This window comes from Bos indicus, chromosome 16, assembly GCF_029378745.1.
Source record: "Bos indicus isolate NIAB-ARS_2022 breed Sahiwal x Tharparkar chromosome 16, NIAB-ARS_B.indTharparkar_mat_pri_1.0, whole genome shotgun sequence".
NCBI lineage: Eukaryota > Metazoa > Chordata > Mammalia > Artiodactyla > Bovidae > Bos > Bos indicus.
In genome coordinates this window covers 71,228,895-71,244,370 of record NC_091775.1, presented here as the reverse complement: position 1 = coordinate 71,244,370, position 15,476 = coordinate 71,228,895, and the positions used below count along the sequence as shown (strand labels likewise).

General features: G+C 39.5%; 1 protein-coding gene across 7 annotated transcripts in view; it reads left to right on the top strand.

Annotated features, from left to right (window-relative positions):
• The window catches only part of RPS6KC1 (ribosomal protein S6 kinase C1), a 204,001-nt gene that overhangs the window by 108,497 nt on the left and 80,028 nt on the right, over window positions 1-15,476 (top strand). For all 7 annotated transcript variants that reach the window (XM_070768601.1, XM_070768600.1, XM_019976168.2 and 4 more), the window contains one exon: window positions 6,059-6,174. In XM_070768601.1, coding sequence (XP_070624702.1) covers window positions 6,059-6,174 — 116 coding nt within the window. The remainder of the gene's footprint in view (window positions 1-6,058; window positions 6,175-15,476) is intronic.

Below are 15,476 nucleotides of genomic sequence, written 5' to 3'. Positions count from 1 at the left end.
TTGTGACTATTGCTTTTACTATTCTTTGGTGACTCTTTGAACTTCTAGGGTTCACATGACACTGAGTTTAGAAAAAACATTAATAGAAGATTGGTTAAATGCAAATGGGAAGCAGATTTCCTTTCTCAACCAGGTTTGTGTTATTCATGGAAAGGCTGCTGGCTCCATGTTTGTGGATTTTGTATAGAACCATACATTACAGTTCTTCTCAAGGTTGCCTTTTGTTGTCAGAACACTTAGCATAAGTCAGAAATGGTAGGCTTTCCCTGAAAAGAACAAAAAACCCATTAAATATAATAAATCAGCACTTAAAAAAAAAAACAACAAATTCTCACCACCAAGGCCATCTCAAATAGGCGTATTCTTTTACATGACTGAAGTTGTTTAAAAGAGAATCACTAACAAACAAAAACTTACTGCAGCAAACCCAGGTTGATTTGGATGTTCTTTCTAAAGTGATAAATTTGAATGCAAACCAGGCACCCTTGACCAAGAGTAATGTGGCATAGAGCCTGGTGGACAGTGTGGAGTAGAGGAGTAGAGATCAAAATATAAGATGTGATTAAGTACAGTCTTATATGGGAATTAAATTCTGAGCATGTGGAGACGATCAAGTATGATCAAAATGCTCTTAAAAATCCCCTAAAATTTCCCATAAAGTACAAATGTAGACACACTGGCTTTCAAGAAGTCCAACATGGGGCTTCCCGGGTGGCTCAGTGGTGGGGAGTCCGCCTGCCAACGCAGGAGACGCAGGTTTGATCCCACATGCTGCGGAGCTGCCCCGCCTGTCACCACATCTACCGAGCCTATGCCCCTGAGCCTGTGCTCCTCAACGGGGGAAACCACCCCAAAGAGAAGCCTATGCAGTACAACTGGGGAGTGGCCCCTGCTCCCTGCAATTAGAGAAGAGCCCGTGCGGCAGTGAGGATCCAGCACAGCCAAAAATGAATACATAAAATTATTGTAAAAAGTTCAACATGGTCAGTTCTTCCTTTAGCATTGCTTTTCTTCTGTTGAATCAGTGATGAGGCATTAGCTATATTCTTTTTTAGTGTCTAAGGGTAGAAAAACAGAACTGGAAGAATTCACTTTTCTAGTTCCTGAAACTGATTTTCATTATTTCTGTGAGTAAAAATGCCCTTTTTTAAAAACGGATAAATGAGTGGCCTTTAATCGGAGAAGGCAATGGCACCCCACTCCAGTACTCTTGCCTGGAAAATCCCATGGACGGAGGAGCCTCGTAGGCTCCAGTCCATGGGGTCGGTAAGAGTCGGGCACGACTGAGCGACTTCACTTTCGCTTTTGTTTTCCAAAGAAATCCTTGGGTAAGAAGAATGTTTGAGAGCCCAGTTTTTCTCCTAGAGGCCCATTCTCTTTTACATGGTGTGAAATTTATATGCCTCTTCATGGCTGTGATTTTACCGTGTGCTGTCTGATTCCTTCAGTCTCTTTGCTTCTCTCTGACTCAGGCTCCTGCCTCAACTCCTTACATTTATTTTCTCCTCATCTTTGTGCCCTTACTCACTTGTATTGTGCTTGCCCTGTGCTCTGTATTCTTCTTGTTCTACTCAATGATCTAATTCAGATTCAATTATGTGAAGCGTGGTAGCATACGACCTGGTTTAGATTTAGGTTCTTAAATTAACTTTGTGATGGAGAAAGGCATTTCCCATCTCCAAGCCTCCATTTCCTTTGTTAAAAAAAGAAGGTAATACAGTAGATGAATTTACTGTTGTGATCAAGGAGTGGCCAGATGGTGATAGCCTCTTGGGTAAATAAGAATTTCACAATTCTATTATCTGTAGATGAATGAGAATTTCACAATTCTATTATCTGTAGATGGTACCTTCTATAAAAACTTCTCTGAGGAAGCTGAGTGAGAGTTGGTGCTCTGGGATAGGCTAGGCAGGCCAGTGCTTCTAAAATTGTCAATGACAACTTAAAAAAAATACTTATTTGGCTGAACAGGGTCTTGGTTGCAGCCCACAGGGGCTTTGATCTGAATTCCCTGTGGCATGTGGGATCTTTTTCATTGCAGTATGCACATTCTTTGTTGTGGTATTTGGGATCTAGTTCCCCGACCAAGGATCGAACCTGGGCCCCCTGTAATGGGAGTTGGGAGTCTTATCTACTGAACCACCAGGGAAGTCCCTCAATAACAACTACAAAATTTCTGCTCATTTCTATTGAGCTACACTTTCTTCTTTCACACGTTCTGTAATCACCCTGATTCTATCCTCTCTCTTGATTTGAGGTAAAGAAATATGAGTTGACTGAATATATACAAAACGTCTTTTACTGGACACCAGAACTTTTTGACCTAACGGTTGTTAAAGAAATAACAGAAGCAGCTTTTCTGTCTTGACTGCCAAAGCACAGTGGAAATTCTGAATGATCAACAGAAATGTAGAGAACTTACTGAAGGTATTGGTTTATTTCTAGGTAGCATGTTAAATATGGATCCATTTTTAAAAGCATTTATAGATAGATTACTGAAGAAATAATAGTCGCATGACCTAGTGTGGGGTTAGCAGTTAAATTCCAGGTAGCCTGGTTGCCCTGAAAAATAATCATAAGCTTTGTGTGTGTCTTAAAAGGAAGATTAAGAAATTAAGGTTAGATTCAAAAGTTTTGATCAAGTAAAATCCGTTTAAAGTCACATTTATAAATAATGTGATTAGTTGGACTTATTCTGGAAATCGATAGATTGATCTTTTCTTTCTGGGACTCACAGACCTCAGCAAGGATCCTGCAGCCACAGTCTGCAAGAGGTGGTTTTCATCCTGGGCGGCTGCTGTTGATCGGCAGTGCTTGTGACCTACTTTTAAGGGGCTGATAAGGAAGGAGTCCTAGTATGTATATTTAAGGTTACATTTAAAAAGGCTTCCAGTATTTCCATCACTTCATTGTTGTTTCCATGGAAGCGGAACCACTATCATCAGCAGGAGTCCATTTCAACTGCTAGTTTCCGGTTCTTTTTTCTCTGTTACTATGGTGACTGCCTAGAAAGCGACAGAAATACCAAAAGTTTAAAAAGCAGCAATTTGATTACAAAATAGAGTTTTAGCTCTAGCTTTAAATAGGTGTTTTATAGTCTTGACATTTTTGAATTTCAGGTTACTTTGTGAGAAAGTTAATTTTTTTTTCTTTTGAAAAAAAGAATATTTTGAAGTTTTATTAGAGGTTAATTACACTGAAGGTTTCCCAGGTGGCACAGTGCTAAAGAATCTGCCTGTGAATGCAAGAGACAGACACAAGAGGTTCAATCCCCAGTCGGGAAGATTTCCCTGGAGGAGGAAATAGCAACCCACTCCAGTATTCTTGCCTGGGAAATCCCATGGACAGAGGAGCCTGGTGGGCCAAAGTCCATGGGGTCACAAAGAGTTGGGCATGATTGAGTGACCGAACAACGACAACCATAAAGGAGAGAAGAGATGGAATTGTAAGGTAAGAGCTGTGAAAGGAAAGATATTCAAGCAAAATTGCAATCCAGGCTTTGTTGCAGTTTTTCTTTGAGGTCTGTATTCAGTTAGGGTTCTTTGGTTTACATGTGATACAGTCCACTTCCTTAGGATTGTAGGTCCAGCTAAAATCAGGGGCCCCAGTCACATTAGAGTTTCTTTTTTTGTCTCTCATATTTGCATCTGTCAAGTTCCTTCTTGTAGGTTTTTTTTTTTTTTTTCTTCTTTGACAGAAACGATGGCTGTTGGCAGTCCCACTCATCTTATTTCCAGCATCAGTTACACAGAGGATTGGTCCAGTTTGTGTTGGGTCAAATTCTCCCTTCTCCAGCTGTGGCCAGGAGGGTGGGGTTCTGATTGGCTCTGCTGTAACAGGGAGGCTCACCCTTGGCTAACAAGTAGTGATTGGAGGGGCTGAGATCTGAAAAAAGGTAGAAGCTTTCTTTCAAACCATGTTAAGGGTTAAATGAACACAAGATGGAATCAAGATTGCCAGGAGAAGTATCAATAATCTCAGATATGCAGATGACACCACCCTTATGGCAGAAAGTGAAGAACTAAAGAGCCTCTTGATGAAAGGGAAAGAGGAGAGTGAAGAAGTTGGCTTAAAGCTCAACATTCAGAAAATGAAGATCATGGCATCTGGTCCCATCACTTCATGACAAATAGATGGGGAAACAGTGGAAACAGTGACAGAATTTATTTTGGGGGGCTCCAAAATCACTGCAGATGGTGGCTGCAGCCATGAAATTAAAAGATGCTTACTCCTTGGAAGGAAAGTTATGACTAACCTAGACAGTATATTAAAAAGCAGAGACATTACTTTGCCAACAAAGGTCCCTCTAGTTAAAGCTAGTAGTCATGCATGGATGTGAGAGTTGGACTATAAAGAAAGCTGAGCGCCAAAGAAATGGTGCTTTTGAACTGTGGTGTTGGAGAAGACTCTTGAGAGTCCCTTGGACTGCAAGGAGAGCCAACTAGTCCATCCTAAAGGATATCAGTCCTGAATATTCATTGGAAGGACTGATGCTGAAGCTGAAACTCCATTACTTTGGCCACCTGATGCAAAGAACTGAATCATTTGAAAAGACCTTGATACTGGGAAAGATTGAAGGCGGAAGGAGAGAGGGATGACAGAGGTTCAGATGGTTGGATGGCATCACTGACTCAATGGACATGAGTTTGAGTAGACTCCGGGAGTTGGTGATGGACAGCGAGGCCTGGTGTGCTGTGGTCCAAGGCGTTGCGAAGAGTTGGACATGACTGAGCGACTGAACTGAACTAAGAGTTGGTAGTGGTTGGCAGGAGATGGAGGGGTCTGAAGGGGAGGAGAAAAGGACATTTCCCAGAAGAAGTAGATGTTATTTCAGGCAGAAAGTCTTTTGGGGGAAAATATCTGCTTTATTGTAATTCAGTTCACTTCTAATTCAGCAAACTAGGTGACATTATTGCATAGGATTTGGTTTTGAAAGGAAACCCAAGATTGAAAACTTTAATAATTTATTGCTTTCTTTACTACTGGATCTGTTGTAGTACCTTTTATGTATTTTGTCTCCTTTAATCTCTGTAGTCATTTGAGGTATGTATTTCCATTTTAGAGAATGAGGAAGAGGTTCAGAGTTGAAATGGCTTATCATTGGACACATGACTAATGAGAGGCAGGGCCAGAATTCAGATAACCAGGGTTTCTGGGATGTAATCCAGGGTACTTTCCACTGTGTGATACTTAAAACAGCTTCATTCAGAAGGTGCCTAGGGTGAATTATAAAAACAGTACTGTGTATTATGAAGTGCTTTGATAAAAATGAGTCATGCACAGTATTGAATAGTATTTATAAACGGAACCATAGACATCGTATAGTACAGTGGTGTCAAACTTTTTGACTTTCAGCCCTAGAATCTTTTCTTCAAATGAAATGTTATAGTCGAGTACATAAAATGGATAAAAGCATCGGATCATCCTGCTCTGGAGAGGAGAGATCCAGGAGTAGACCGCCTCCTTTTTGAGATCCTGAGTTCATTAAAGGCCGCTTTGAATACCCTTCCGTTAGGGAAACTGGGAGCCAGACAGGGTAGTGACCCTATTTCAGTTTCAGATAATTATATGTTAAAAGAATTAAAGTCACATTCTTGTGTTCAGTTGTAAGGTGGGTGACAATTTGTTATTCATGAATAAACCATGACACTTGGAAATATTAAAGTTTCCCTGAATACTTTTATCTGGTTTGGTGGTACTTTTACAGCATTTCACATCCATGTCTCACCTCTTACTAAACATCTCTTCCATTTGGTGCTATTTGTTGAGTTGGACTAGCCTAATCTTTTGTCCACAGAGCTTTTTATATCACATTCTTTATATATTGTCCTTTTATACAATATGGGAATTTCAGAATTTAGATAAATGCAATTTATCTGGGTAATATGTAGACCTTGCTGATATTAGTAACTTTGATGTCTGTTCCGATTTTGATCTCTCTCGTCTTTTCAATTAGAAATGTGACAGGTGGTAAATTGGGTAGAAGGAAGTTAATCTTCAGTTTGCAGGAGTGAAAGTTTACTTTTCACATGTCCGGACTTTTGTTTTCTCCTTTTAGGAGAGTCAAGCCCCACCCGGCGAGAAGCTGTGAAGAGAAGAACTGCAGAATATCTCATGCGAGCAGAGACTCTCTCTAGCCTTTGTGCGAAACCTCAGCTTGATGATGTGTCTCAGGTATGTCTTATGTTTCATTGTGCATTTCCTTTTAGCCATCTTTGCTGTTTTTTTTTTCTCTTGATTTTATTTTGAACTAGGATGTTTGAGAATTTTGGTCTTTGGAATTTTATCAGTGATTTTCTTTCTTTCTTTTTTTTTTTTAGCAGAAATTTTATTGGAAGAATTCTGATACACTCATTTATTATTTTTTAAAAATACGTTTGAGGTTAAAATATATCCGTGAATGTCTTCAGTTAGAAAAAAGCAAAATATGAGCTTGTTGTGTTGTTCTTAGGCAAATCATAATTGCTCACTCTAGTGTATTCAGACCAAATTAAAACATAGTCTTTGACACTTCAACCTAGCCGTGTATTCAGACGTTTTAGAATTGTTTTGATGGCATCCTCTTCACCAAAGAAATCAAACCCAGATCAAACTTGGCCATATGTTTAGAAACCATTAAAGACAGATAGGTAAAATGTTGTAGGGGTGTTTAAAATATACAAGAAAGGATTTGGCAGTTTTTCATTCACAGTATTTCTGACACAGAAGACCCATTGTGTTTCTTGATCAGACTCACAAACATTCGGGCAAAATATCACTTGGGCAGATATATCACTGAATTTGCTGCTCTTAGAGGAAGCAATGAGACTCCTTGGCAAGCTCTTGACAGGATACCTCTAGTTCAAAATGGCAGCTTTATTGAGCCTAATTGATGTATGATACATGATACTTAAAATTCAAAATAAAGCTTTTTCGTTCTGCCAGCAAAAGAGAAGTTTTACATTGGCAGCAGCAATGAAAAGAGATGGCAAATAAGTAAAACCCAAAGAAATAAAGAGAAGCTCTATGAAAATTTATTATTTAGAGGGGAAAAAGAGAAGATGAAAACTATTCTAGGAATATTAGATCACTTAATGAATACATGTAGTGCTGCTTTTATAGAAGCACCTTCAAGATATACCTTTGAAAGAGTTTTGGATGAAAATATACCTGGGGTAAATGAAATAGAATGTTATACACAGGCCCTTAGAGTACTGATTAATAGGAATATGGTAATTTCCTATATGAAAAATTTGGCTATACAAGATATAAAAATTTAAGTGACCCACGTTCCACAGTCCCAATTCTACCAATTTCCTGTCCAACCCAGCATGCAAAATGGAAAACGTCTCTATATTCCCACTATTCCTATATTAAAATGAAGGAGCAGCTTACAAGGTTACTTGAGAAAAAAAAGGCCGAAGTGATCATAAAATCACTTATTTGTGCAAAAATGCCGTAGAAAAGATGAGATGTCTTCTGTAATAAACAGTAAATTACTGGTTTTACTTTACTTGTATATCCACTGCTGTCTACAATATTTACTCACTGGTTAACCAAACACTTACTGAGCCTGGAAGTGTAAATTTGTGCTGAATTGAGGGACAGTAGGATACATGAGACATTCTTTTTTCCACCATGATCAAAATTACACATATTGAATTTGCAAAGGCATGGGAAAATTCAAGAGTTCAGGGTAAAATATTAAGTTTAAGCATAAACTAATACTAATTAGGAAATCTATTTCTTCCTTTTGAAGAGGTGTCTGTAAAATGTTCAGTTCAGTTCAGTCACTCAGTTGTGTCCAACTCTTTGCAGCCCCATGGACTGCAGCACGCCAGGCCTCCCTGTCCATCACCAACTCCCGGAGTTCACTCAAACTCATGTCCATTGAGTCAGTGATGCCGTCCAGCCATCTCATCCTCTGTCGTCCCCTTCTCCTCCTGCCCCCAATCCCTCCCAGCATCAGAGTCTTTTCAAATGAGTCAGCTCTTCACATCAGGTGGCCAAAGTATTGGAGTTTCAGCTTCAATATCAGTCCTTCCAATGAACACTCAGGACTTATCTCCTTTAGGATGGACTGGTTGGATCTTCTTTTAGTCCAAGGGTCTCTCAAGAGTCTTCTCCAACACCACAGTTCAAAAGCATCAATTCTTCGGGGCTCAGCTTTCTTTATAGTTCAACTCTCACATCCATACATGACTGGAAGAACCATAGCCTCGACTAGATGGACCTTTGTTGGCAAAGTAATGTCTCTGCTTTTTAATATGCTGTCTAGGTTAGTCATAACTTTCATAAATTAAAAGCGTCTTTTAATTTCATGGCTGCAGCCACCATCTGCAGTGATTTTGGAGCCCTCCAGAATAAAGTCTGTCACTGTTTCCATGGTTTCCCATCTATTTGCCATGAAGTGATGGGACCAGATGCCATGATTTTAGTTTTCTGAATGTTGAGGTTTAAGCCAACCTTTTCACTCTCCTGTTTCCCTTTCATCAAGAGGCTCTTTAGTTCTTCTTCACTTTCTGCCATAAGGGTGGTGTCATCTGCATATCTGAGGTTATTGATATTTCTCCCGGCAATCTATAAAATGGAATGTAAATCAAATCGTATATATCTCTCTCATGCAGTGCAAAATTATTTGTACTTAGACAACAACTTCCTGCCTTCTAAGTTAACATCTCTTGGCCAGGAGTTCAGTTTCTCTTCACTCACACTGGTACTGACAATATTGAATCAGTCCCTTTTAAGCAGCTTACTCTGTGAGTGTCAAGAAAACTTTTTTGTTAAACAAAAAGTTCTTAAAAGTGCTTAAAGGAGCTCTGATTGCTCATTTTGGCCTGCACAATGTTAGAAGGTAATTAGCATAGACGTGGGATCCAAAGAAGGAAATGAGTCTAAACAAGGTATATATAACAACTATTCCTCTTTGTCAATTTTGTCATTTTGATTGTTCATGATTTTATTTTGCTATTGTTGTTTACTCACTAAGTCATGTCTGAATCTTTTGTGACCCCATGGAGCCTGCTAGTCTCCGCTGTCCATAGGATTTCCCAGATAAGAATACTGGAGTGGATTACCATTTCCTTTTCCATCAATGATTTTCAGACCATGAACTCCTTATTGCCAAATTCAGACTTAAATTGAAGAAAGTAGGGAAAACCACTAGACCATTCAGGTATGACCTAAATCAAGTCCCTTATGATTATACAGTGGAAGTGAGAAATAGATTTAAGGGCCTAGATCTGATAGAGTGCCTGATGAACTATGGACTGAGGTTCATGACATTGTACAGGAGACAGGGATCAAGACCATCTCCATGGAAAAGAAATGCAAAAAAGCAAAATGGCTGTCTGGGGAGGCCTTACAAATAGCTGTGAAAAGAAGAGAAGCAAAAAGCAAAGGAGAAAAGGAAAGATACAAACATCTGAATGCAGAGTTCCAAAGAATAGCAAGAAGAGATAAGAAAGCCTTCCTCAGCGATCAATGCAAATAGAGGAAAACAACAGAATGGGAAAGGCTAGAGATCTCTTCAAGAAAATCAGAGATACCAAAGGAACATTTCATGCAAGATGGGCTCGATAAAGGACAGAAATGGTATGGACCTAACAGAAGCAGAAGATATTAAGAAGAGGTGGCAAGAATACACAGAAGAACTATACAGAAAAGATCTTCATGACCCAGATAATCACGATGGTGTGATCACTGACCTAGAGCCAGACATCCTGGAATGTGAAGTCAAGTGGGCCTTAGAAAGCATCACTATGAACAAAGCTAGTGAAGGTGATAGAATTCCAGTTGAGCTATTCCAAATCCTGAAGGATGATGCTGTGAAAGTGCTGCACTCAATATGCCAGCAAATTTGGAAAACTCAGCAGTGGCCACAGGACTGGAAAAGGTCCGTTTTCATTCCAATCCCAAAGAAAGGCAATGCCAAAGAATGCTCAAACTACCGCACAATTGCACTCATCTCACACGCTAGTAAAGTAATGCTCAAAATTCTCCAAGCCAGGCTTCAGCAGTATGTGAACCGTGAACTTCCTGATGTTCAAACTGGTTTTAGAAAAGGCAGAGGAACCAGCGATCAAATTGCCAACATCCGCTGGATCATGGAAAAAGCAAGAGAGTTCCAGAAAAACATCTATTTCTTCTTTATTGACTATGCCAAGCCTTTGACTGTGTGGATCACAAGAAACTGTAGAAAATTCTGTAAGAGATGGAAATACCAGACCACCTGATCTGCCTCTTGAGAAATTTGTATGCAGGTCAGGAAACAACAGTTAGAACTGGACACGGAACAACAGACTGGTTCCAAATAGGAAAAGGAGTACATCAAGGCTGTATATTGTCACCCTGGTTATTTAACCTATATGCAGAGTACATCATGAAAAACGCTGGACTGGAAGAAACACAAGCTGGAATCAAGATTGCCGGGAGAAATATCAATAACCTCAGATATGCAGATGACACCACCCTTATGGGAGAAAGTGAAGAGGAACTCAAAAGCCTCTTGATGAAAGTGAAAGTGAAGAGTGAAAAAGTTGGCTTAAAGCTCAACATTCAGAAAACGAAGATCATGGCATCCGGTCCCACCACTTCATGGGAAATAGATGGGGAAACAGTGTCAGACTTTATTTTTCTGGGCTCCAAAATCACTGTAGATGGTGACTGCAGCCATGAAATTAAAAGACGCTTACTCCTTGGAAGGAAAGTTATGACCAACCTAGATAGCATATTCAAAAACAGAGACATTACTTTGCCAACAAAGGTTCGTCTAGTCAAGGCTATGGTTTTTCCTGTGGTCAGCTATGGATGTGAGAGTTGGACTGTGAAGAAGGCTGAGCGCCGAAGAATTGATGCTTTTGAACTGTGGTGTTGGAGAAGACTCTTGAGAGTCCTTTGGACTGCAAGGAGATCCAACCAGTCCATTCTGAAGGAGATCAGCCCTGGGATTTCTTTGGAAGGAATGATGCTAAAGCTGAAACTCCAGTACTTTGGCCACCTCACGCGAAGAGTTGACTCATTGGAAAAGACCCTGATGCTGGGAGGGATTGAGGGCAGGAGGAGAAGGGGACGACAGAGGATGAGATGGTTGGATGGCATCACTGACTCGATGGATGTGAGTCTGAGTGAACTCTGGGAGTTGGTGATGGACAGGGAGGCCTGGCGTGCTGCGATTCATGGGGTCGTAAAGAGTCAGACCCGACTGAGCGACTGATCTGATCTGATCTGATTGATGGGAAGAAAAGCATTAAAGCAAATCATCAAAGATGAAATAAAATGAGACTCACCTTCTCCTTCTTTTTCTTGGCCCTTTGCTCTTTGTTCTGTGCTGTGCTGAACAGTTGTCATTTGTGTCTGACTCTCTGCGACCCCATGGGCTGTAGCCCGCTAGGCTCCTCTGTCTATGGGGATTCTCCAGGCAGGAATTCCATCCCTAATATCTATAATATTGCCATGTGTAGAATGACAGTAATTTATACTTTATTTCATTTGAAATTTTAAATTATGATTCTTATAGCATTCACATACAGTTTTATTGAGTCATGCTAAAACTAATTTAAGCGTAAGTCCTACAGGTGGCAGCTAACGATTACCTGGAATTAGAAAGGCATAATTCTAACAGGGATATTTAGGGTGTTTGGGGCTACCCCTAGTCTCATTAAGAAAGCAGGTGAATGCTTAAAATGTTAGAAACATTGTGGTTTATAGTTATTTTTTTTATGTTACGTCTATCTGGATGTGGCATATTTCTGGAAGATATTTTCTTTTTTAATTAAACCAAGGTTTTATTTTTATGATGCAATTTAAGAGTTACATCTTCTAGGGCAAAAATGTTTCTTAATTAATCTAAGGCAGGCTTGTCTACGTCTCAGATCTGTCCCTTGAAGCTGTGGAAGATTGGACAAGATACTTAACTCCACCTCTTCACTTCAGTTTCTACATGTGAATAGTGAGGATAATAGTAATTCCCTGCTAGGTTGTTGTTAGGATTAAATAGGTTAAAAAAAAATCGCTCACGTATGTGGATGCATGCACATACTCCCATGTAAACAATCAAGCGCCTACCTTGTAAAAAGACTGGCTAATAAGCCAAGCTTTTAAGACTAGAAGGAAATGGCAACCCACTCCAGTGTTGTTGCTTGGAGAATTCCAGGGACGGGGGAGCCTGGTGGGCTGCCGTCTATGGGGTCGCACAGAGTCGGACACGACTGAAGTGACTTAGCTTAATAAACATTAACCTATTTTCCATCTCCCCTCATATATTTGCTTTATATATTTTTTTGGACATTTATAAATGCTTTTTATACTTTTTGAAAATTGTAAAAGGTTTCAGTTTCTAGTTTAGAAACAGACTGTAATCTTGGTGCATCAGACCACTAGAAATTTTTCTGCTGCTTTTCTGAGTCCTTTTCATTTTCTGTATGACCTTTTAAAACGTACAGTTATCAGAACTATACTTCTTAGTGTAAGAATTTCTGTTGTTAGGCAGTTGACCGTTCTTTTTAGGACAAAGTATATACACTTTTGTTACTTCTTCTAACATAATAAATGTGTTTAAGTAAAGTTACCTGCTGAGCCATTTTCAGATTGTTAATGGTTATAACTCTGTTCTGTTTGCTAATCTTTTCCTGTTTTCTGTCATTGTTGTTTCAATTATATTATTTCTTTACTATTGAATTAGTCTTTCTAATTTTAAAATTAAAAAGCATTTTTAATGAAGTATAATTGACTCAACGATATTGTATTAGTTTTAGGTGTACAGCATAGTGATTCAATATATTTATATATTGTAAAACATGCATCATAGTAAGTCTAGTTATCATCTATCACCATATGAAGTTATTACAGTACTATTAACAGTATTCCTTGTGCTGACTTATTTACTTTAAACTGAAAGTTTTTACCTCTTAATCTCCCTTACCTATTTCACTCAACTCTTCCACCTCCCCTCTGGCAACCACCAGTTTGGATCTGTGTCTGTTTCTATTTTGTTATGTTTATACATTTGTTTTTTAGATTCTGTATATAAGTGAAATCATATGCTGTTTGTCTTTCCTGTCTGATTTAGTGTACTTAGCCTAATATCCTCTAAGTCCATGCATGTTGTTGCAAATGACAGGGTTGCATTTAAACATTTTTAAGTGGACTGTTTATCTGAAGGTTGCTTTGAATTCAGTTCTTGTTTTCTGTGGAGTTGGCAGCTGGCCCTACGTGCAGTCCAGTGTGTATATTCTCCATCTATTTTGGGGGGACATTGATAAACATATTAAATAGGATGGGCCTCTATGAACTTAGTTTTTTTTTGTTTAACTAAATCCATCTTGTATATAAATACAGTTGATCTTGAACAACATGGGCTTGGATGGTGCGGGTCTACTTACATGTGAATTTTTTTTAGCAGTAGTACTGCAGGATCTGTTGTTCAGTTGCTGAGTTGGGTCTGACTCTTTGTGACCCCATGGACTGTAGCTCACCAGGTCTTCCATCTTCCACTGTGTCCTAGAGTTTGCTCAGATTCGTGTCCATTGAACTGGTGATGCCATCCACCCATCTCATCCTCTGCCGTCCTCTTCAATCTTTCCCAGCATCAGAATCTTTTCCAGTGCGTCATCACTTCGCATCAGGTGGCAAAGTGTTGGAGCTTCAGCATCAGTCCTTCCAATGACTATTCAGGGTTGATTCCTTTTAGGATAGACTGCAGTCTAAGGGTCTCTCAAGAGTCTTCTCCAGCACCACTATTTGAAAGCATGAATTCTCTGGTGCTAAGCCTTCTTTATGGTCCAATTCTCACATCCATACATGACTACGGGAAAAAACATAGCTTTAGTCGACTGTATGGACCTTTATTGGCAAAGTGATGTCTTTGCTTTTTAATATGCTCTCTAGATTGGTTGTAGCTTTTCTTCCAAGGAACAAGCGTCTCTTAATTTTGTGGCTGCAGTCACCATCCACAATGATTTTAGAGCCCAAGAAAATAAAATCTGTCACTGTGTTTCCATTTTATTCCCCAGCTATTTGCCACGAAGTGATGGGGCTGAATGCTGTGATCTTAGTTTTTTTAATGTTGAGTTTCAAGCCAGCTTTTTCACTCTCCTCTTTGACTTTCATCAAGAGGCTCGTTAATTCCTCTTCATTTTCTGTCATTAGAGTGGTATCATCTTCATATCTGAGGTTGTTGGTATTTCTCCCAGCAGTCTTGATTCCAGCTTGTGAGTCATCCAGCCTGGCATTTCTACTCATCCTTACTCATTCAAGCTCCCTATTTATACATTCTCTGTTACAGTTCCCCATAATCACTTTTATAAGGGAATAACTTATTAAGCAAATAAGTATATAAAGCCTGCCGTGTAACTTTTGACTTTGAGAAAGGAACCATGATGTGTATCAGTCAGAATTTTCTTTCAGGCATAGCTTTAAATGAAAATAAATCAAAAGAGATTTAGTATAGGGAAGCTGATTGTATTAGATTATATAAATTCACTAGCATCTAAGACTCTGTGTGTACATTATCAAACTAGGTGTGCGTTGGAGTTGCATCCACACAGTCTCTGCTCTTGCACACCTAAAGCAGGGTTTCCCAGCCTCTGGATCTAAGGCCTGATGATCTGAGATGGAGTTAATGTAATAATACGAGAAACAAAGTGCACAGTGAATGGAATGTGCGTGAATCGTCCCCAAACCGTCCCCCTTCCAGCCCGGCCGATGGAAGAATTGTCTTCCATGAAGCCAGTCCCTGGTGCCAAAGAGGTTTGGGACCACTGCCCCAAAGCACAATTGAGGAGCCAGTATATGTGCATCATTGAGGTAACAAGCGTTAGAATTGTAAGAGCCATGTAGAATAATAAAACTTGTATCGGCAGGGGTTAAAAAGGGGTACCTAGTGAATTAGATTTGATATGTTAGGATTTTTTCCCTCAATTCTTAGGCAATTAACAGCAAGGTGTTTTTCTTTTAGAGTAAGCATTTACTTTTTATTTTCACTTTTGTATTTTACTGTATTAATGTGTGTGTGTGTGTGCGCGCACGCGCACACATACCTGTGGCTCAATCGTGTCTGAAACTCTTTGTGACCCCCATGGACCTCCAGGTTCCTCTATTCATAGGATTTTCCAGGCAACAATACTGGAATGGGTTACAGTTTCCTTCCCCAGGGGAATCTTCTGGACCCGGGGATTGAACCCGCATCTCCTGCGTCTCCTGCTTTGGCAGGCAGGTTCTGTCACTGTGCCGCCTGGGAAGCCCTTACTCTGTTAAACCTGGCCTTTATTTAGGTTAGAGACGTGCTTGGTTATTTCTTGTCTGAAATTTAATGTAAAATGTCTTTTGGAGGTTCTTGATTAGCTTGATGAATTTATTTCTCTTCTTTAACCATATTTGGACTATAGTGTCAACCCATACAACAAGTGAATTGATTTAAATGATTTTTGGCAAGTCTTTAATTCTCTGCAGAGCAGATATTTTTCTTTTTTGAACACACAAACATTTGTTTCTAGCCT